General features: G+C 41.4%; 1 protein-coding gene across 1 annotated transcript in view; it reads left to right on the top strand.

Moving 5' to 3' along the window:
* Window positions 1-15,748, top strand: part of Rragb (Ras related GTP binding B) — a 52,125-nt gene extending 36,377 nt beyond the window's left edge. Inside the window, exon 11 of the mRNA XM_051142494.1 lies at window positions 15,481-15,748. Within this exon, the coding sequence (XP_050998451.1) occupies window positions 15,481-15,488 (8 nt within the window). The 3' untranslated portion in view covers window positions 15,489-15,748. The remainder of the gene's footprint in view (window positions 1-15,480) is intronic.
* The last annotated feature ends 5,815 nt before the right edge of the window (window positions 15,749-21,563 follow it).

The following is a 21,563-nucleotide window of genomic DNA, read 5'->3' as shown; positions in this document are numbered from 1 at the left end:
TGTCTTGGTTTATTATTCCCACTTGAGAAATAAGAAGTTTTTATTAAGTAGAAAATAATATGTTTTTAAGCAAAGTACCCTATGTTACATAGGCTCAAAAGAACTTCGTAAGAGAATTTTTTTTAGATTTATTTTATTTATTATTTATACAGTATTCTGCCTGCCTGCCAGAAGAGGGCACCGGATCTCATTATAGATGATTGTGAGCCACTACGTGGTTGCTGGGAATTGAACTTGGGACCTTTAGAAAAGCAGCAGGCAATGCTCTCTTTTTTTTTTCCTTTAAAGATTTATTTACTTTATTTATTGCATGTGATTGCTTTATCTGCAGAAGAGGGTATCAGATTACACTATAGATGGTTGTAAGCCACGATGTGGTTGCTGGGAATTGAACTCAGGACCTCTGGAAGAGCAGGTGGTGCTCTTAACCACTGAGCCATCTCTCCAGCCTGCAGGCAGTGCTCTTAACCTCTGAGCCATCTCTCCAGGCCCTTGAAAGCTTTTAAGTGGGTAGGTAGACAATGGAAGCATGCATATGGAAATGTGGATAAAAATAAAAAACAGAGAAGGGAGAATGCCATAGTGAAGTTGGCTTATACTAATATGTGAGTGGGATGGAACAGTGGCTCTCAGACTTTGGCATACATCACAACTGCTTAAACATAGCTTGTTAAAAAAACATTCTTTGGGGCTAACACCTTTCAACAGTTAAGAGCAGCCATTGCTCTTGTAGAGGACCCAAGTTTGGTTCCAGTACTCTTGTGGTGGTTTGCAACCATCTGTAAACCGAGTGCTGGGGTATCCAGCAGCCCTTTCTTGACCTGTAGACACCAAGTACACATGTGACATATATGTCACATACACACGTATGTATATATACATACATACACACACACACACACACACACACACACACACACGCACGCGCGCGCAATCAAGAAAAACACATAAACCCCAAATAAAAATTTCAAAACATGGGCCAGAGAGATGGCTCAGCGGTTGAGACCACTGGCTAGCTGGGCCGTGGCGCACACCTTTAATCCCAGCACTTGGAAAGCAGAGGCAGGCAGATCGTTGTGAGTTCAAGGCCAGCCTGATCTACAAAATGAGTCTGGGACAGCTAAGGCTGTCCACTTTGCAAGTGGAAACTGTTTAAGAAACTTACTGCCGGCCGTGGTGGCGCATGCCTGTAATCCCAGCACTCGGGAGGCAGAGGCAGGCGGATCGCTGTGAGTTCAAGGCCAGCCTGGTCTACAAAGTGAGTCCAGGACAGCCAAGGCTACACAGAGAAACCCTGTCTCGAAAAACAAAATAAAACAAAACAAAAAAAGAAGAAGAAAAGAAAAGAAAAACTTAAGCATAGTTATATGCTATTGGAGAAGCTGAGCATTGAACTCCGGTAGTCTAATCCACAGTTCATTCCCATTCATGAAGTTACATGACCTTCCTAAACTTAATGATGGGTAGGAGGTGCCCATGTGTATGCAACTTGTCTGTTAGCCTACCTTTGGATCTATTCTATAAAAATAGTAAAGCAAGCACTTACAAATCTTTCCTACTACATTTTCCCTGGAGCTTTGCTGCATGGATTCAGAAACTCTTACAGAAGCCAGACAGTGGTGGCTCACCTCTTGGGAAGCAGAGGCAGGTGGATCTCTGAGTTTGAAACCAGCCTGGCCTACATGGTGAGTTCCAGAACAACCAAACAGAGAAACCCTGTCTTGAACCCCTCCCCTCAAAAAAAGAAAGAAACTCCCACAGTAGAAGATGCAAAACAGTTAACAAGAAAGCAAAAGGAAGGGGTTGGGGATTCAGCTCAGTGGTAGTGCGCTTGCCTAATAAGCACAAGGCCCTGGGTTCAGTACTCAGCTCTGGAGAAAAAAAAAGACAAGAAACCAAAAGGAAAGCCTCTAATACTTCAAGGACTTAGGCCACACCTAAGCAATTTTAGAATATTTAAGTTTTCTCTTAACTGCTACAGTGAAGGGTTATAGTCTCCACTTTACTCCAGAAGGAACAAAGTGTTTAACCATTTTAGGTCTCCAAAAACAATGCTTTGCAAAACACAGCTTATGGTTGCCTATGTAAATTTAGGGCTCCTCTTTAAAAAGGAACACTAATTTCTCACTAACAAAATTGCAAGCCTTATAATTTTAGTCAGAAGATAGTTTGTCCACAATCTATTATAGCTCAAACAATATCTTCAGAGCCCAAGACACAGGAGTGAACAAAATCCCCCTGATTCATGGACTCTCATATTTTAACAATGGAGATGGACAACAACCAAGTATGCTATATTGGGAGACAGAACTATTATGAAGAAAATTAAAACAATAGTGGCTGGGTGTGGTGGTGCTCGCCTTTAATCCCAGCACTTGGGAGGCAGAGGCAGGTGGATTGCTGTGAGTTCAAGGCCAGCCTGGTCTACAAAGCAAGTCCAGGACAGCCAAGGCTACACAGAGAAACTTTGTCTCGAAAAACAAAAACAAAAACAAACCAATATTGGAGGAAAGCATTCAGGTAGGCAGAATAATTATTCCCACCTAATTCCTTGAATTTGTCAGTATGTTATGTAACAAGAAGAAATAGAGGTTACATATATAATTAAAGCTACTGCCCATCTGTCCATAAAAGACATAAGATTTTCTTAGGCGATCCATGTAGCACAACATATAAAGGCCTTTTAAAATTTATACCAGGAAGGCAGCACAATCAATATCAAGAGTGAGAAAGGCTGCAATCACTGTTGTGGGGTTTAAAAGGAGAAGCAGGCAGCCACAAGCCAAGAAATGTGCAGAGCCACTAGGAACTGACAGAGGGATGGACGAAGTGGATTCTCCAACAAGCTTAAGAAGGAAATACCCCTGTTAACACCTGGAGTTCAGACCTGTGAAACACGGCATCCTTCTGACCTCCAGAATGATAAGAAATTTCTATGACCTCAAACTACCAAATTCTGGATAATCTATTGAAGCAAGAAATGAAAACATATTAGGGGTTCTCAAGAGAAAAAGAGGTGGGGATTTTGTGGTGGTGGTGGTGGTGGTGGTGGTGTGTGTGTGTGTGTGTGTGTGTGTGTGTGTGTGTGTGTGTGTGTGTGAATATAAGGGGTTGGCCTATGTAGTTAGAGAGATCTGAAAAGTTCCAGGGGTCTATGGTTGGTAAACAGGAGATACACAAACAGGCAGTGATGCCTCAGTCTGAATTCATATGTCACCAGTATCTTGGTCTGGACTCTCTTTGTCTCCCTAGCCCTTGTGATCTTCATTAAAAGAATTCTGATGAGACACACAGAATGTAGCATCGAAGACAGACACAGTTAGTTTAGAGTATATAATTATGAGGCAAGGACAAACAATGGCCAAGGAGACCAGAGCCTTGAGATGCAGTTTAGGCAGGCTGAATCTTATTTTCTAAAAGCTCTCTTATGAATAAGCAGCTATTCCTGAGGGACATTGTCCTGTCCAGGTGACTGCTAAGCCTATTTGGGTTATGCATGAGTTACTTTCCTGTTGCTGTGATGAAACACCATGACCAAGGCAACTTATAGAAGGGAGCATTTACTTGACCGAATGAGTTCAGAAGTTAGACTTTATCTTGGTGGGCCGCACCTGGGAGCTCACTATTCTATTAGATCCCAGGAAGCAGAGAATCCGAGGGTGAGGTGGGTGGGCAGGGTTTTTAGAAACCTCAAAATATCTCCTACTCTTTCCCAGACAATTCCACCAACTGGAGACCAACTATTCTAACATAGGGACCTATAAGGGCCATTCTCACTCAAACTACCACTGGTTATGTCTTAAGGTTTGGTGGTCCTGGCACCAGGTGTAAGTAGTTACCTACTTAACCCTTCATGCAGTTAAGGATGCCATGTTTCCTCCCAGGGCATGAAATATGACTCAGGTCCAACTTTTCTGATAGCTATTACAGTTCTGATACTCAGTTTTTCTGGGTCTATTGCCAAGCAGTTGACTATGAAGGTGTCCAACCTAAATGTCCTCTAGGCTTCTACTATCTACTGTCTAACTCTGATATCAGCCTTCTAACACAAAAGCTAGAGAAACAGCAGAATTGAGGTTTCCAGTCCACATGCTGGCCCAAGAAAGCCAGTGCTAGTCAAAACAGGAAGAAAAAGGATGACTGGCCCCACGTATGTCAGTCAGGCCAGTCTCTTGCTACCAGACAGATCATCCTTTATTTTCTATTTGTTGTCTTCATTGGATAAAGATTACCCACAGTCAAGAGCCAATTTGATTTACTCCATCTACCAGTGCAAATGTTATTTTAATGTAAAACCTGGGTCGTGGACATGATGTATTTATACAACCGATGGCCTAGTCAAGTTGACAGAAACTAATAACGGGTTTATTTTATTTAGCGAAAGCAGAAATAACCTCCATGATGAAGTGATATTTGAACAAAGATGTGAAAAATTAATGAGCCATGTGCATTAGAGGAAATAAGCATAAAGTCTGTGCTTTGGGAGGATGCTTGGAATCTCAGAAGAGCAGTAGCAAGATCAACATAACTAAATGGATGGAAACAGTAGTGAGAAATAGATGAGATGGTTTAATAAGATTTTTTTTTAATTGGGGGCAAGAAATAGAGCAAGCCTGGCAACCTGAGTTCACTCCCCAGATCCTATGGGAAAGGAAAGGGAAATAAATGACACCACAGAGTTGTCCTCTGACCTCCATGTGTGTACCATCATATGTGTGTCCACATGCACACATGATGAAATCTAAAAATAAGTGCATGAGAGGAAGACTCTCATGTTCTTTAGGTGACAGAGGTTTTTGATGGTCATTCCCACTACAGTGGGAATGCAACTAGAGAGTTTTTAGGCCAAGGACTGATATTATCATACTTTCAAAACCCAACTCCTGCTAGAAAACATGTTTTGAGATATGTTTAAATGGAATGCAGGCTTTTAGAGTAGCAAATAAAATGTTGGGACTTTATCCCAGAATAATGAAAATTAGAAGGATTCTGGCAGTAGGCATGGTGGCACATGCCTATAATCCCAACACTCAGGGAGGCAGAAGCACGCCAGTCTCTGAATTCAAGGCCAGCCTGGCCTACAAAGCAAGTCCAGGACAGCCAAGGCTACACAGAGAAAACTTGTCTCAAAAAACAAACACAAACAAACAAACAACAACAAAAGGATTCTAGCTAGTTTGTTACAGCCAAAAGGGGTTCCTAATGAGGTGTGGCCAATGAGATTCAGGTATAAGCCAGGGTTTTCAGCTTGAGTAGCTAGGTTAATAGAGATATCTGAAACTGAGTAACTGCAGGAGAATCCAGCTTGAAAAGAACTGCTGGGCTATGTCAGGCATGAACAGCGATATAGTCTAATACAGCAGTCTTACCTCAGGTGAGATGGAGCCTAGACATTCACATTTAGTCTTGATATTGTGTGAACCAAATAAACATTAAGTGTAGATAAGATGACTGAGGAAGGGAATTTAAAATGTTAACTCTTGCAGAAAAGAAATGACTTCACACAAGTGTCAGAGGGTTGAAAGGCCTCAGTGTGACTCTTAGAAGGAAAACAAGCAAGCAAAGGAAGCAAGCTTTCTTCTTCCGTGCCCTTTATATAGGTTGTCAGGAAAAGGTGTGCCTAGATCTGGATTAAAGGTGTATCTTCCTACCTCAAATGATTTAACTAAGAAAAAAAATCCAGCAGGTGGCACTGGCCTGTAATCCTAGCACTCTGGGAGGCAGAGACAGGTGGATCTCTGAGTTCAAGGCCAGTTTGGTCTACATAGTGAGTCCAAGACAGCCGAGGCTACACAGAGAAACCCTGCCTGTGCGGGGGTGGGGGGGGGGACGGAAATAAAAAGAAAAAAAGAGAAAGAAAGATCTCGCAGGTTTACCCAGACACTTGGGTTTAAGTTCCAGATGTAGTCAAATTGACAACCAAGAATAGGCATCAAAGTTCACCCCTTGTCAACTCAATATACAGTCTTACCTCCTTATGTAATGCTTTATTTCCAAATGAAAGCAATGCCAGATCATAATTATGCCCACACACATTGCCCAGACCTCTGCTTGAACTCTTTAGACTGTCCGTGTACATCTGGAGATGGGCAATCTTATCATTTATTGTTGTCCTTTGCTGTATTCTGAGATGTTAGAAGTTGGTTAATTTTATCATGGAACTCATTCTTTTCCTTTGTCAATTTATCCAAAGATGGTATGAGCAACGGACCAGTCCCACCATTTTCCTTATTTTTCCACAAATTTTGAAATGTTTTATATACCGTCACCAAATCCATTGCCTCTCACAGTCAGTAAATTAGGATAAGCATTTGCAAAATAGTTCACACTATGGGCTTTTAGTTCTCTCTGATCTTCCATGAGAGGCTTCAGTAACTAGAGAAGTGTTCAGTAACTATAAGTGTTGGCAACTTGAAAAGGCCATTCCAGATCCTTTAAAATTTTGTTCTTATACTTCTGTTACTCTAGAACAGCGATTCTCAACGTGTGGGTTGTGACCCAATTGTGAGTAATACCCTGCATAGCATATCAGATTTTGCATTACAATTCAGAACAACTAGCAAAATTACAGTTATGAATTTGTAGTGAAATAATTTTGTGGTTGGTGGTCACCACAGCATGAGGAACTGTATTAAAGGGTTGCAGTATTAAGAAAGTAGAGAAGCATTGCTCTAGAGCCATTTCTGGTACCAAACTCTCTATTAGTCAGGGTTCTCCAGAAGAACAGAACCAATAGAATGAATATCTTTGTGTGCATGGAAAGGAGTTTATTAGAGTGGCTTACAGGCTGTGGTCCAGATCATCCAACAACGACAGGCTGTGAACACAAAGTCCAAGAAGCCAGGAGTTGTTCAGTCCATGAGGCTGGATGTTTCAACTGGTCTTCAGTGTACACTGGAATCCTGAAGAAGTAGGCTGTAGTGCCAGTGGAGGAAGGAACTTGCCCGCAAGATAGCAAGAAGACAAAGAGAGCATTCTTCCTTCTTCATGTCCTTATATAGGCTTCTATCAAAAGTTGAGGCTCACAGGGCGTGGTAGCGCACGCTTTTAATCCCAGCACTTGGGAGGCAGAGGCAGGCAGATCCCTGTGAGTTCAAGGACAGCCTGGTCTACAAAGTGAGTCCAGGACAGCCAAGGCTACACAGAGAAACCCTGTCTCAAAAAAAAAAAAATTGCGGCTCCGACTAAAGGTGTATCTTCCTACTTCAAATGATTTAATTAAGAAAAAGTCCTCAGGCAGAGGCAGGCGGATCACTGTGAGTTCGAGGTCAACCTGGTCTACAAAGCAAGTCCACAACAGTCAAGACTACATAGAGAAACCCTGTCTCAAAAAACCAAAAAGAAAAAAAAAAAAGAAGAAAAAAGAAAAAAGAAAAGAAAGAAAGAAAAAGAAAAATCCTCAGGGCTGGAGAGAGAGAGATGGCACAGGGGCTAGGAACACCTGCTCTCCCAGAGGTCCTGTGTTCTATTCCCAGCAACCACATGGAGCCTAACTGGGATCTGATGTCCTCTTCTGGTATCTAAGTGTATATGCAGATAGAGCACTCATATCCAATAAATAAATAAATATGTTTTTAAAAAAGAAAGAGAAAAAGTTCCTCACAGGTGTACTCAGCCACTTGGTTTTTAGTTAATTCCAAATGTAGTCAAATTGACAACCAAAAATAGCCATCACACAATCTAAATATGTGTCTAAATTTAATATTGATTTTTTTTAATAATTCATCTTTTCAACAAATGCTTCCTTCAGGCCTCTCAGCAGTTGCAGTCAGCAGCCTCCATGCATTCACCTAGTCCATTCCATGAGGTTCAACTGCACCTGAGGGCTGTTTCCTACAAGTAGAATTTTGTAAATTATGGGCTGTCACTTCTAGGATTGGGTTACATTTTAATTTTCCTCTCTCTTTTGCACATTTACCTAGACAAACTGATTGAGTGTGGCCTTTGGCCAGTAATGAGGGGAAAAAAAGACTTCAATTTAATAAGTTTCCAGGCTTTATTGAAGCTTTCTATTAATCACATAATGATCTTAGAAGCACATTTTCCTTCAGTATAGCCCTTAGATAACACCACAATCCCCATCACTACCATGAGTGGCAGCCCCAAGGAGACCTCGAGATAGAGATATAGTTAGTGCTCCACCCACAAAAACTATGAAAAGATAGTTTGCTTATTTAGTCCACAAATCTTATCACAGTTGTTACCTGACAATGTGGTACAAATACAATAGATTAAAAATTAAAGATGTTTTGGATTTGGCTCTGCTCTATTAGAGAACCTTCATCTAGTTTGGGTGAAATTATGCAACAATACACGAAGATAAGTCTGTAGAAAATGTACATTGCTTCATTAGCCATAAAAATGCATTTAAGATACCACTATGCACCTTTCAAAATACAAAACATTTAGTTCTATACTTGTTTATTTCTGAGTGTCCCCAAATTGTCCTTTCTTTGAAAAAATGTCATTCTTTTTAAAAATTTATGGCATGCATTTTTATCATGTTCACTCCCAACTCCTTCCAAATCCACCCCCACCACTGTACTTTCTTAATTTAGTGTCATCATTTTTTGTTTTTTGTTTGCTTTTTAGTAATCCATTGATTCCAATTTGTGTTGCCCATATACTTCCTGGGCATATGGTCATCCACTGGAGCATGATCAACTTACCAGGGACCCCAACCTTATAGGAAACTAATCTCCCAGAAGTCACCAACTGTCAATAGCTCCTGAGATGTGTGGAGGCTTGTAATTGCCCCCCTCCCCCTAGATTAGACTGTTGGTTGGCATGATCCTACACAGGCAACCCCAGCTGCCTAGAGCTCACATGTGAAGCAGTCCTGTCACATCCAGAAGGCACTGTTTAGCTTCCATCCTCCCTCACATATGGGTCTTATGATCTTTGCCTCCATTTCTGTGATGGGCTCTGCCCTGGACGGTTATATAAATGCTCCATTTGTGGGTGAACACTCCACTGTCACTTATTCTGTGTACTCTGACCAGCTGTAAGTTTCTCTTTTAACCACTGTCCCTTCAACCTCGTCCTTTTTAATTTTTAAATTTTTGTATTGTTTTGTTTTTCGAGGCAGGGTTTCTCTTTATAGCCTTGGCTGTCCTGGACTCACTTTGTAAACTAGGCTGGCCTTGAACTCACAGCAATCTACCTGCTTCTGCCTCCCAAGTGCTGGGATTAAAGGCCTGTGCCACCACTGCCTGGCCTGTAATTTTGTTTTTTTACTTTTTGGTTTTTTGAGACAGGGTTTCTCTGTGTAGCCTTGGCTGTCCTCGACACACTCTGTAGACCAGGCTGGCCTCGAACTCATAGTGATCCGCCTGCCTCTGCCTCTGCCTCTGCCTCCCGGGTGCTGGGATTAAAGGTGTGTGCCACTGCCGCCTGGCCTTGGTTTTTGTTTTTGTTTTTTCAAACAAGGTTTCTCTTGGTTTATAGATTATGCTGGCCTCGAACTTACAAAGATCCTCCTGCCTCTGCCTCCTGAGTGCAGGGATTAATGGTTTTTGCCACCATGACTGGCTTCAAACCTGCCCTTTCTGATAAGTGTAATGGCAGAATTAATGTGACACAATGTTTATAACACTTTGATGTAATGATTCCTTTTATTAGGAAAAATAACTAAGGAAATGGCCAAAGTATGTTTGAAGGAATTTCTTAAAGAAGAAATAATTCTGCACTACAAATAATAGCAAACAGTGGGAACATTTCAGATTCGTAATGGTTGTCTAAAGTTGTAATGCAATAGAGCATCATATTGTCTTGAATTGGACTGCCACCAAATAACACAAAAAACCCGGTTTCTTTTGTTTTGTTGTTTTGCTTTGGTTTGGTTGGTTGGCTGGTTTTGTTTTTTCCAGACAGCCTTGTCTGTCCTAGACTTGTCTTGTAGACCAGGCTGGCCTTGAACTCACAGATTGCTGTAAGTTCGAGGCCAGCCTGGTCTACAAAGTGAGTCTAGAACAGCCAAGGCTACACAGAGAAACCCTGTCTCAAAAAAAAAAAACAACAAAAAAGTGTCATCTTTTCATTAGGTAAACTGCATCCCCAAATGAAATAGCATGTTTTTCACTAAAGAAATTGGAGAATGGATGTAGGAATAATAATTTTTAAAAAGCAGTTCATTTTGCTACAAGCTTATATATCTGAGATGAACTGGTAAAATCTTTTATGCATAGACCACCATTAAAGGAGGCATTAACAATCTTAAATCTGTAAAAGGAGAAAACTGTTCATTTGGGTGCCTGTTTCTGCCTCTATAACAATAGGCAGAAAGGAGGAAGGATATTTTGCTTTACTTTTTAGTGGGAAGATAGTTTTTCTTGAATAATTCAAATGTACATCTGTGTGAAATGACTTAATTACTAAGGCTTTCAAGATTTCTCATCCCGAGTTGCTGGAACATACACCGAAAAAGATGAACAGGTCATTTGAGGAGGTGAAAGAGTATACTGTTTTATTTTCTATAAAATTACGTACAGATACTAAGAAGAAAATGTACATTTTTGGAGCACAGTAGACTAGACGTGTCAGTAAATATCCGTTTATCTTGCCCTTGAGTAGATTTCCCTTAGAACATGGGAGAAGAGCTGGGTGTACAGAGGATACTGATGCTGCTTCCTATCTACCATCTCTGTGTAGGACTGCATCAGTGACCCAGAGAGGCCCCAGAGCAGGCATGGTAGCTCATCTTGCAAGATCTCATGGCTTCAACTTAAATGGCTTGCCCAAAGGACTGCAGAGTGGAAAGTAATGCGACAGAAGTTCACATATGTTCAGGAATCATTACTTGCAGAGAGTATGAGAGACAGGCTATGTGGTTGACTGGGAGACCTTGGCATATGCCCAGCACTCACTGTGCTGCTCACGGTACTTACGAGAGCTTCTTCACTGTACGTCCTTGAGGAGCTGGTTGGACAGATTATCAGAGAAAGGAACTTTTTGTGACGAATTGCTTTGATATTACAGAATGGACTCAGTGCCCGTTTTGTTTTTAGAGAGTTAGGAAACCTGCTTTCATTGTCACTTTTCTTTTCTTTCTTTCTTTCTTATTTGTTTATTTATTTATTTATTGTTGTTGTTGTTGTTGTTGTTGTTGTTGTTGTTGTTTTGAGACAGAGTCTCTCTGTGTAGCCTCGGCTGTCCTGGACTCACTTTGTAGACCAGGCTGGCCTCAAACTCATAGTGATCTGCCTGCCTCTGCCTCCCAATTGCTGGGATTAAAGGTGTGTACTACCACTCCAGGCTTCATTGTCACTTTTCTATTGCTACGAGAAAATCATGACCTAAAGTAAGTTGAAGAAAAGGTTTACTTCCACTTACAGTTCTACAGAACAGTTAAGAAGCTGTAAGCTAGAGGCAGGAGCTGATGCAGAGGCCATGGTGGGGTGCTGCTTACTACCTTGCTAAGTCTACTTTTTTTACACCCCCCCCCCCAGTAAATAGAGGACTTTAATATTTCTGTGCTGGTCAAATGGAACACAGGTGAGGAAAGCTGGGGTTTGGGGGGGGCCTCGCCTCTCAGGAGGGCAGCTTGTGTGGGGTGGGGACAGGGGTTGGTGGGGGATGTGGGGTGCTCTTGGGAAACATCCAGGGAGTCAAAGTCTACTTTCTTATAGCACCCAGGACCACCAGCCAAGAATGGTACTGTCCCAGTGAAATAGGCCCTCCCACATGAATCATCCATTGAGAAAATATACCACAGGCATGTCCATAGGCCAATCTGGTGGCCCTTTTTTTCATTTAAAGTTCCCTGGTCCCAAATGACTCTAGACTCTGTCAACTTGACATAAAACAGCCAGTATGCCTTCCTTTTATGCTATTTTCTCTGAAAATCATCTCCAAATGTTTTGAGATACAGATGTGACAACAAACTAGATCAAACAAACAAAATCAAAGTGAAAGAAAAAATACTGGAAAGACACCACACCAATAACTGTCACAAGGCCTTTGGTAAAGGATTTTTTTGTTAAGTAGACTGTGTTTGTATTTTTGTTGTTGTTGTTGTTTATTTAGTTGGTTGGGGGAGTTTTTTGTTGTTTTCAAGACAGAGTTTCTCTGTGTAGTCTTGGCTATCCTGGACTCTGTACACCAGGCTGGCCTGGAACTCATAGAGATCCGCCTACCTCTGCCTCCCGAGTGATGGGATTACAGGCATGCACCACTGTGCCTGGCCTGTGTTTTCTTTCATTCTTTCTTTCTTTCTTTCTTTCCTTTCTTCTTTCTTTCTTTCTTTCTTTCTTTTTTAAATCGGCATTTTTAGGTTTTTCTAATAATTCCTATAAAGTACAGATATATGAGAACGTCCTGTATATCCGGAACTCCCTCTAGTGTTCACTACCAGTAACGTTTTGCCAAATGTGTGGCACGGTTGTTACAATTGATGCACTGATAATGATAAATTAGGACTCACTGTTTTCTGTAATTTATGGGCTTTGACAAATATAAAAGGACAGTGTCATACAGGATGGTTTCTTCCATCCAGCCTTTCCATGGTGTTCAATCTTTCTTACTCTTTTTTGGTTTTTTTTTTGGGTTTTTTGTTGTTGTTGTTGTTGTTGTTTTTCAAGACAGGGTTTCTCTGTGTAGTCTTGGCTGTCCTCGCCTCACTCTATAGACCAGGCTGGCCTCAAACTCACAGAGATCCACCTGCCTCTGCCTCCCAAGTGCTGGGATTAAAGGCATGTGCCACCACACCTGGCCAATCTTTCTTCCTTAGGCCCTGCTCAGTTCTCTGATATCTACTGATCTTTTTGGAAAATGTCATTTAATTGACATACTGTAGAATAACATTTCTTTCTGTGGGCCTAGACAGAGAAGGGTCTTCTGTGTAAGAAGAATCCCCTTTTCTCCCTGGAGCACCCACTTAAGTCTTCACTGGATGTGGTTGCACATACCTGAAATTCCAACACTCTGGGAGGCAGAGGCAGGTGGATTCCTGTAAGTTTGAGGCCAGACTTGTCTACAAAGCATGTCCGACAGCCAGGGCTGTTACACAGAGAAACCCTGTCTTGACAAAAGCAACAAAAAAAGTTTTACCCATCTTTGGGCAAAAGATTTACTTACATTCTGCATACTTCCTGGAGAGCCATCTTATCTCTTTTCTTTTTATAACCAAAAGTTGTTAACCTCCCATTCACTTCTTGGCTTATTCCAGTCTTCCGTCTGTCTTCATCATTCTACCAAAACAGCTCTTGCTAATATCACCATGGCAAGCGTGTCAGAAAAGCCAATGGGAACGTTCTCTATTCATCTTATCTGATTATTAAGACAATATTTGGCAATGTTTACTGCTCACTTTGAGGGGAAACAGTCTCTCCCTTTGTTTATTTCTCTTCCTCTATTTCTGTGATAGCACAACTGTCCCTGCCTTTTTGGCTGTTGTTTTCAGTATTTGTGCTGGCTAGTTCTTCTCAAGTTGGCAAAAGCTACAGCCATCTGGGATGAGGAAACTTCCATTGAGAATTATTTTGGCCTGTGGGCAAGCCTATGATTCATTTTCTTGATGAATGATCGATGTGGGAACTACCACCCCTGGGCTGGTGGTCCTGGGTTCGATAAGAAAGCAGACTTAGCAAGCCATGGAGAGCAAGCCAGTAAGGAACACCCCTCCGTGGCCTCTGCATCAGCTCCTGCCTCCAGGTTCCTGCCATGAGTTTTACCTTGAATTCCTTCATTGATGGACTGTGATGTCAAAATGTAAAGAAAATAAACCCTTTGTTCCTCAAGTTACATGATCATGGTGTTTTATCACAGCAATGGAAACTCAAGACAGCAATCTTAAAAAAAAAGAAAAGAAAAGAAAAGAAAAAAAAGAAAGAGAAAAAAGCTTTCCCCCTCACTGCATATTCTGTATAAACAAACTCAGAGACTTTAAATTACATTGTATACGAAGCCTTCCAACTTGATATTGTGATCTGCCTGTGTAATCAGTGCAAATGATCACATATCTTTACTAGAATTATCTAGAAGCCCTTCAAATTCACCAAGTTTAAAAGCAAGCATGTGATCACCCACTCCCAGAAGATCTTAATGGCAAAGGGTCATACATGGTTTTATATAAAATCATACATTATGAAAAACAATCTGGGAAGAGGGCTGATTAAATGGTCTACAATTCCTTACAGTGTTGCCTGGGATAGGGAATGGGAGACAGAATGTTCCAGAGGTATTATTACTATAGCTTTACATTGTATGTCCTACCATTCTGATTAAATGGGCATAAGAAAGGTATTAGAATCTTACTATACATAATTAATATTTCATGGTCTACTTAGAGGCAGTATTTTACTACTTCAAGTTAAATGGAGAAATTTAGCCATCGTGTATGTCACTTTACTCCTGTAATTTTCACTCCTAATATTTCTGACACCAAATATGTAGATTTTCTTTTTCTTTTTTCTTTTTTTTAAGATTTATTTATTGCTGGGTGTGGTGGCGCACGCCTTTAATCCCAGCACTCAGGAGGCAGAGGCAGGTGGATTTCTGTGAGTTCGAGGCCAGCCTGGTCTACAAAATGAGTCCAGGACAGCCAAGGCTACACAGAGAAACCTTGTCTTGAAAAACCAAAAACAAAACAAAAAAAGATTTATTTATTATTTATACAGTATTCTGCCTGCATGTGAGCCAGCAGGCCAGAAGAGGGCACCAGATCACATTATAGATGGTTATGAGCCACCATGTGGTTGCTGGGAATTGAACTCAGGACCTCTGGAAGAATAGCCAGTGCTCTTAACCACTGAGTCATCTCTCCAGCCCCTAGATTTTCTTAGTTGAAGAAAATAGATAATGACATTTCTTTTTTCTTTATAATTTATTCACATTACATCCTGATTGTTATCCCCTTGCTCTTATCTTCCACTTCCCATATAATGACATTTCTTATCATAACTATTATCAAATTCCTGGCAAGATGCAACTTAAGGGAGGACTGTATCAGGGGATACAGTCCTGAGGCAGGTCTGACAGCAGGATCAGTTCCTGTCTGTAACAGTGGAAGGTTGCCTTGTTCACATCCTGGTAAATCAGTAAAGCTCAGCTGACTTCTTTTTCCCAATTTATTGGATCAGTACTCCAGTCCATGGATGGCACCACACAGTTTCAGAGCAAGTCTTCCCCCCTTTATTAATCTTCTCTGGAAAACCCCTCACAGACACTGAAAGGTATGCTTTAGTGATACCCCAGGTGTTTGTTAATGAACTTGCCAATTGAAACTGACCATCATTGTATCTGGATTTGTGGGACTGGAAAATAATAGTATTGTCTATCAACTTGGTTGGATCTGGATCTGCTAAGAAACATGACTCTTGGTTGTTCCAGTGTAGGCATAACTTTCTAGTAGTCATATAAAGAGGTCCAGAGAAAGGTAGTATTGTTGTTTATCTGCCTTTGCTCCTTGCTGGTCAGTGCATCTGCTGTGTTGCTTTTGCTGCTGCTACTACCTTCACTGACATCAGAACCCATCTTCTTCAGCCTTCTAACATAAACTGAAGACTAGCGCTCTCCAAGAATCCTCGAGGCTTCAGCACCAGATTGGGACTGCTGAGGCATCGAGCCTTGTGGACTGAGCAACTACAGGATTCTCAGTCTCTCCAGCATCCAGCCAGCCATTGTTGGACTAACTGGCCCATATCATGTAAGCCAATTCACTAAGTCCCCTTTCACAATATATACTCACTCTATTGGTTTTGTCCCTCTAGATCAGTGGTTCTCAACCTTCTCCCAACGCTGTGACCCTTTAAAACAGTTCCCCATGTGGTCGCAACACCCAACCATAAAATTATCTCATTGATACTTCATAACTGTAATTTGCTACTGTTCTGAATCATAGTGTAAATATCTAACGTGCAGAATATCTGATATGCGACCCCCAAAGATTTTGTTACCCACAGGTTGAGAGCCGCTGCTCTAGAGGATCCTTACTAATATACAGTCACACGTATATAATTATACAGCCTCAGGGTAACTGACTAAAATCTATCCTTTGCTGTATATCTGTATATTTGTATGCTCCAGAAGCACAAGAACCATGCCTGCTGTTATAGCTTTAGGATTAACATAATGCCTGGAATGTAGGAGGCTTTCAATAAATCTTTATTGCAAAAGACAAAAACAAAAACAAAAACAAAAACTGAATGAGTCATTTGTGTCATTTATCTAGTTGGGTTTTATCCTTATCCTTTACCTGAACATGTTTGCCCCCTGCCCCAAGTTTGCAAAAATGAAATTAGGCTTGACACTAGTAATACTGAGCATGTTTTCAGACTGCTTTGTTAGGTATGAGAGATGTAGGCAGGACCCCTCACCCCCACCTGGCCCTCAAGTGAGCCATCTGTTACTTTATCTTTCTTTTTCTTTTTCTTTTTTTTTTTCCTCTTTTGGTTTTTGTTTGTTTGCTTGCTTGCTTGCTTGGTTTGGTTTGGCTTTTTTTAAGACAGAGTTTCTCTGTGTAGCCTTGGCTGTCCTGGACTTGCTTTGTAAACTAGGCTGGCCTGGAACTCACAGGGATCCACCAGCCTCTCCCCTCCACACACACCCCCACCCAGTGCTGGGATTAAAGGCGTGTGCTACTACATCCAGCCCTTTTGATCCTTCCCTGGTCCTTCTACTCTCTGAAATAATTTCAAATTTTTTATGTATTTACAAAACCAGAACTAAAAACATAGTAGATACAAGTGAAACGTTTGGACGGTTACCCAAAGCAAGCATTACATGGCGTGTTCATGTGAGACTTGGTAAGGTCACTAGAACTGCATCACTTATGAGGCAGAGAGTCACAGTTAGAAAGCGGCTGTGACAGGCTGGCTCCTCATATCTCCTCTGATATAACATGACTTAATGAAAAAGAAAATGTGCCAGAATCACTCCATGACTGAGTACCTAGAATTTCACAGGTCAATGGCATGTGGCACTGCATCTGCACATTCTCCCTTCGGTTCTCTGCTGTTATATTGCTCAAACCCAACAAAGAGAAGTGCTTGGGATCCAAGCTCTTAGAAATTGTGCACTTCTGGATTCTGGCCAGATGCTTTGTGCTTCCACTGAGCATCGCTGTCAAACCACTTACTGAGAAATAAAAATGGGACAATGGTATGGCCACTCCCTCAGGGAGACAAAACATTTCTGTGTCAGTTTGCCAACTCAGATGTATTCCACTGAGGCACCAGGAATCAAGCCTTCAAATCCCAGCTCTGCTACTAATATGTGGAGGTGTGATGGCTGTTCTTGTTACCTTGACTACACCTCGAATTACCTGAAACCCAAGTGGCTGGGGACTCTGGGAGAGAGTTTTGCTTAATTAAATCATTTGAAGAGTAAAGAACCACTTCTACTCCGAATCTTGTGAGATGGGAAACTCCACTCTTACTCTGAGCCACTCCCTTTGAAGAAAGCCTATATAAAGACATGGAATAAGGAAGCTTGCTCTGTTTGTCTATTGCTTTGGCCTCCTTAGCAAGTCCATTCCTTCACAGGCACTAGAGCCTGCTTCTTTGCGATTCCAGAGAATACTGAAGGCCAGCTCATGGACAGAGAAATTACTAGATTTTTGTACCTTCCATTAGTAGACAGCCCTATTGGACTAGCTAGACCACAGTCTTAGGTCCTTTTTCTATTCAGAGACATTTATTCTATCAGTTCTGTTCCTCTAGAGAACTCTGACTAATACAGGTGGGCTCTGCCTAACTCCTTAGATTAGAGCAATCTACTCGATTGCACTAATTTTTATCTAGTATAGGAATAGCTTTTCTGGGTTTACAAAATACATTTTTCTCTTGCGGTAAATTTTTTTTTTTCAGTATTTTGGGCGAGGTAGATAAATACCTATAGTGTGTGTGTGTGTGTGTGTGTGTGTGTGTGTGTGTGTGTGTGTATGAATGAATGTTTCTTTTGTGAAAGAGGTCTAAAATGCACACATGATAGTTATATTGCACAACCAAACTTACGAGGATGTGTTTAGCAATAGCCCAGAGCCAAGTGTTTTAGAACACTGTCTTCTATGGAATAAGTACAAGGTGTCCTCCATCACATTCCTCCAGAACTGCTCATCGATAAACAAGAGCCTAGAATACGGGCTAGGGGCTTAGCTGAGAGTGACGATCAACAGGAGACCATAGGGCTTACAAGATTACTTGACCCACCTGCTTACCGACCTTACTGTACCACAAGCCAATTAAGTCAAGAGACAAGCACTGAGACAAGGAAAGTAACTTTATTTTAATAGAGTGCTACCCACCACTATGGTCCACTTCTGTAAGCCCAGCACGTGGGAGATGGAGGCAGCAGGGTTAGGAGCTCAAATTTCTCTTCAGCTACATAGGGAATTCAAGGCCAATTTGTGTCTGTCTCAAACCAAACCAAAACACCAAAGGATGGGGCTCGAGAGACTGTGCTGTAGTTAGGAGCACTGTTCCCACAAAACACTCAAATTCAGCTCTGGTTCACAATCACCTGGAAATCCAGCTGCAGAAGATCTAATGCCTTCCTCTGGCCTCTATAGGCACATGCCCCAACACAGACTCACTCACACACATATATATTCTTTCTAATCTTAATAAATAAAACTAGGGCTGGGCCTGGTGGCGCACACCTTTAATCCCAGCACTCAGGAGGCACAGGCAGGTGGATCTTTGTGAGTTCAAGGCCAGCCTGGTCTACAAAGTGAGTACAGGACAGCCAGGGCTGTTACACAGAGATACCCTGTCTCAAAAATAAAAGAAAGAAAGAAAGAAAGAAAGAAAGAAAGAAAGAAAGAAAGAAAGAAAGAAAACTAGGGCTGGAGAGATGGCTCAGAGGTTAAGAGCACTGGCTGTTCTTCCAAAGGTCTTGACTTCAATTCCCAGCAACCACAGGGTGGCTCACAAGCATCTATAATGAGATCTGGTGCCCTTTTTTGGCCTGCTGGCTCAAATGAAGGCCGAATACAGTATAAATAATAAATAAATAAATCTTTTTTTTAAAAAAAACGGAAATAAAACCAAAAGAGGGCCAGAATTAAAAAAAAAAAAAAAGCCGTACAGATGAAGTTGAAAGACAGTCATCCAGAGTCTATCTTCTAGCTGAACTTGATGGCTCACACCTCTAAACCCAGAATTTGGGAAGCTGATGCAGGATGATTGAGAATTTGAGACAAGCCTGGGCTACCTATTAGTGAGTTCCAGGCCAGGTTAGACTGAAGACTAAGACCCGTTCTCAAGAAGAAACAAACAAAGTAAAAAATAAAAATAAAAAATAAAACCCACGTGCAAAAAACAAAACCAAGTATTTTGTCTTTGGGGGAGTAGTGGTAAAGGGAGTGGTATTTTGTTGTTGTTGTCTTTTTTTAGGGGAGGAAAATAAGACCATGATGTCCATTTCTGGATTTCAAGATATGGGCATCAGAGTTGGTTACTTCCTATTGATGCTATCTGGACCTCCCCTGGTTTCTATAACTCAAACCATTCCACTAGTTAGGATGGCCATATTAAGCTGTATATTAACAGCATATGCTTCTGGCTACTTTAATATATAAATACTCAGGTTTGTTAAAGCTGTGTCTCGAGTTCCATAATATTACTGATGAGGTATTAAATGTTAACAAGCACTTACCTTCTAGGCCAAACTTCAACAAATGTTTCCATATGAGAGCAAACACACATTCTGCATATTGTGTCTTAGGTATGGGGAATGAAAACCACAGCCTCACTACACTGGATAAAGAAAACAAAACTCCTGTCTAGAATGCTTCCGAGCTACTTGATGAGTGTGTTGTGTCAGGTAGTTTAAATCAGAGCAGACACATGGAAGGAAGTAAAGGAAGACAGAAATTTCATAATCAAGTACTGTGAGCTCATTTTGTCTCCCCAACAATCCTATGCGGTATGGGCCTTAAAAATCTTCCACTATGCAGATAAAGAAATGGAAGCTGGAGAGGTGGCCAGAAGAGGGCACCAGATCTCATTAGAGATGCTTGTGAGCCACCATGTGGTTGCTGGAAACTGAACTCAGGACCTTTGGAAGAGCAGCCAGTGCTCTTAACCTCTGGCCTCCGGGCAGAACATTGTATGCCTAATAAAGTTTTAAAAGAAAGAAAAAGAAATGGAAGCTTAGTAAAGTAAAGTAAAGTAACATGCCCAAGATCCCACAGACAGAAAGTGAAATTCCAAGTCACATCCTTCTAAATGCAAAAATCTTTGTTGTTTCTACTGGACTATTTGGCATGAACAGTGCATTGTGGGTAAGTGGTTATGAATGAACGTCATGTACTTGGTTAGTTTTGTTGAGACAGAATCTCACTATGTAGCCCTGCCAGGTCTGAAATTCACAATGTAGATCAGGCTGGCCTAGAACTCAGTCATCTGCCTGCCTCTGCCTCCTGAGTGCTTGTAGTAAAGGTGTGTGCCCCCACCACCCAAACATGTGGTTTTTTTTTTTTTTTTTTTTTGGTTTTTTGAGACAGGAATTTTCTGTGTAGCCTTGGCTGTCCTGTGCTCACTTTGTAAGACCAGGCTGGCCTAGAACTCACAGCGATCCACCTGTCTCTGCCTCTGTCTCTATCTTGAAAAAATCAAAAAAGAAAAAGTAAATAAAGAACAATTCTGGAGGTATTACAATGACAAACCTCAAATTATACTGCAGAACTATAGTGATAAAGACAGTCTGGTACTGACATAAAATAGACAGGAACAAAATAGAATATAATAGAGGACCTGTATATAAAACAGTAAACCTATGCCCACTTAATTTATATATATATTGGTTTTTTGAGATGGGGTTTCTCTGTGTAGTAGCTCTGGGTATCCTGGAACTCACTCTGTAGACCAGGCTGGCCTCGAAGGCAAAAATATACATTGGTTAAAAAAAAAAAAAAAGTATTCAACAAGTGGTGGTGATAAAATTCAATTACTACCTGAAGGGGAATGAACTTAGATTCTTATCTTTCACCTTGTACAAAAACCAGTGTCAGGGGTTGGCACTCTCCCATGGGGTGGGTCTCAGGTCGGGCCAGGCATGGGGTGGACATTCCCTCAATCTCTGCTCTATCTTTATCCCTGCACATCGAAGTTTTGTGGGTGGATTGGAGTTCTCTCCTCTCCACTACGGGTCCTGTCTAGACTCCTGTCCTGGCCTCTTCAGTCTCCATAACTTCTGTTACTAGGGGTCTCAGCAAGAGTCGCCGCCATATCCTCCCAGGAGCCTACCCTGTTGTGTGATGCTCTCTTCTGGCCTGCTGGTGTATATGCAGGCAGAACACTGTATACATAATAAATTTTTAGAACCTTTTTTAAAAGGGGGGGGGGCTGGAGAGGTGGCTCAGCAGTTAAGAGCACTGACTGCTCTTCCAGAGCTCTTGAGTTCAATTCTCAGCAGCCACATGGTGGCTCAAAACCATCTATAATGTGATCTGATGCCTCTTCTCGACTGTAGGTGTACATGCAGGCAGAGCACTGCATACGTAATAAATAAATAAATCTTTTAAAATTTGTTTAAAAAAAAGAGTAATTCCCTGTCTCAAAAAACAAACAAACAAACAAACAAAAAATCATAAAAAAAAAACAATGGCCAGGCATGGTGGTGTA

The sequence above is a fragment of the Acomys russatus genome, chromosome X (assembly GCF_903995435.1).
Source record: "Acomys russatus chromosome X, mAcoRus1.1, whole genome shotgun sequence".
Taxonomy (NCBI): Eukaryota; Metazoa; Chordata; class Mammalia; order Rodentia; family Muridae; genus Acomys; species Acomys russatus.
The sequence above is the reverse complement of the archived record's forward strand: the minus strand, read 5'-3'. Positions and strand labels throughout refer to the sequence as shown.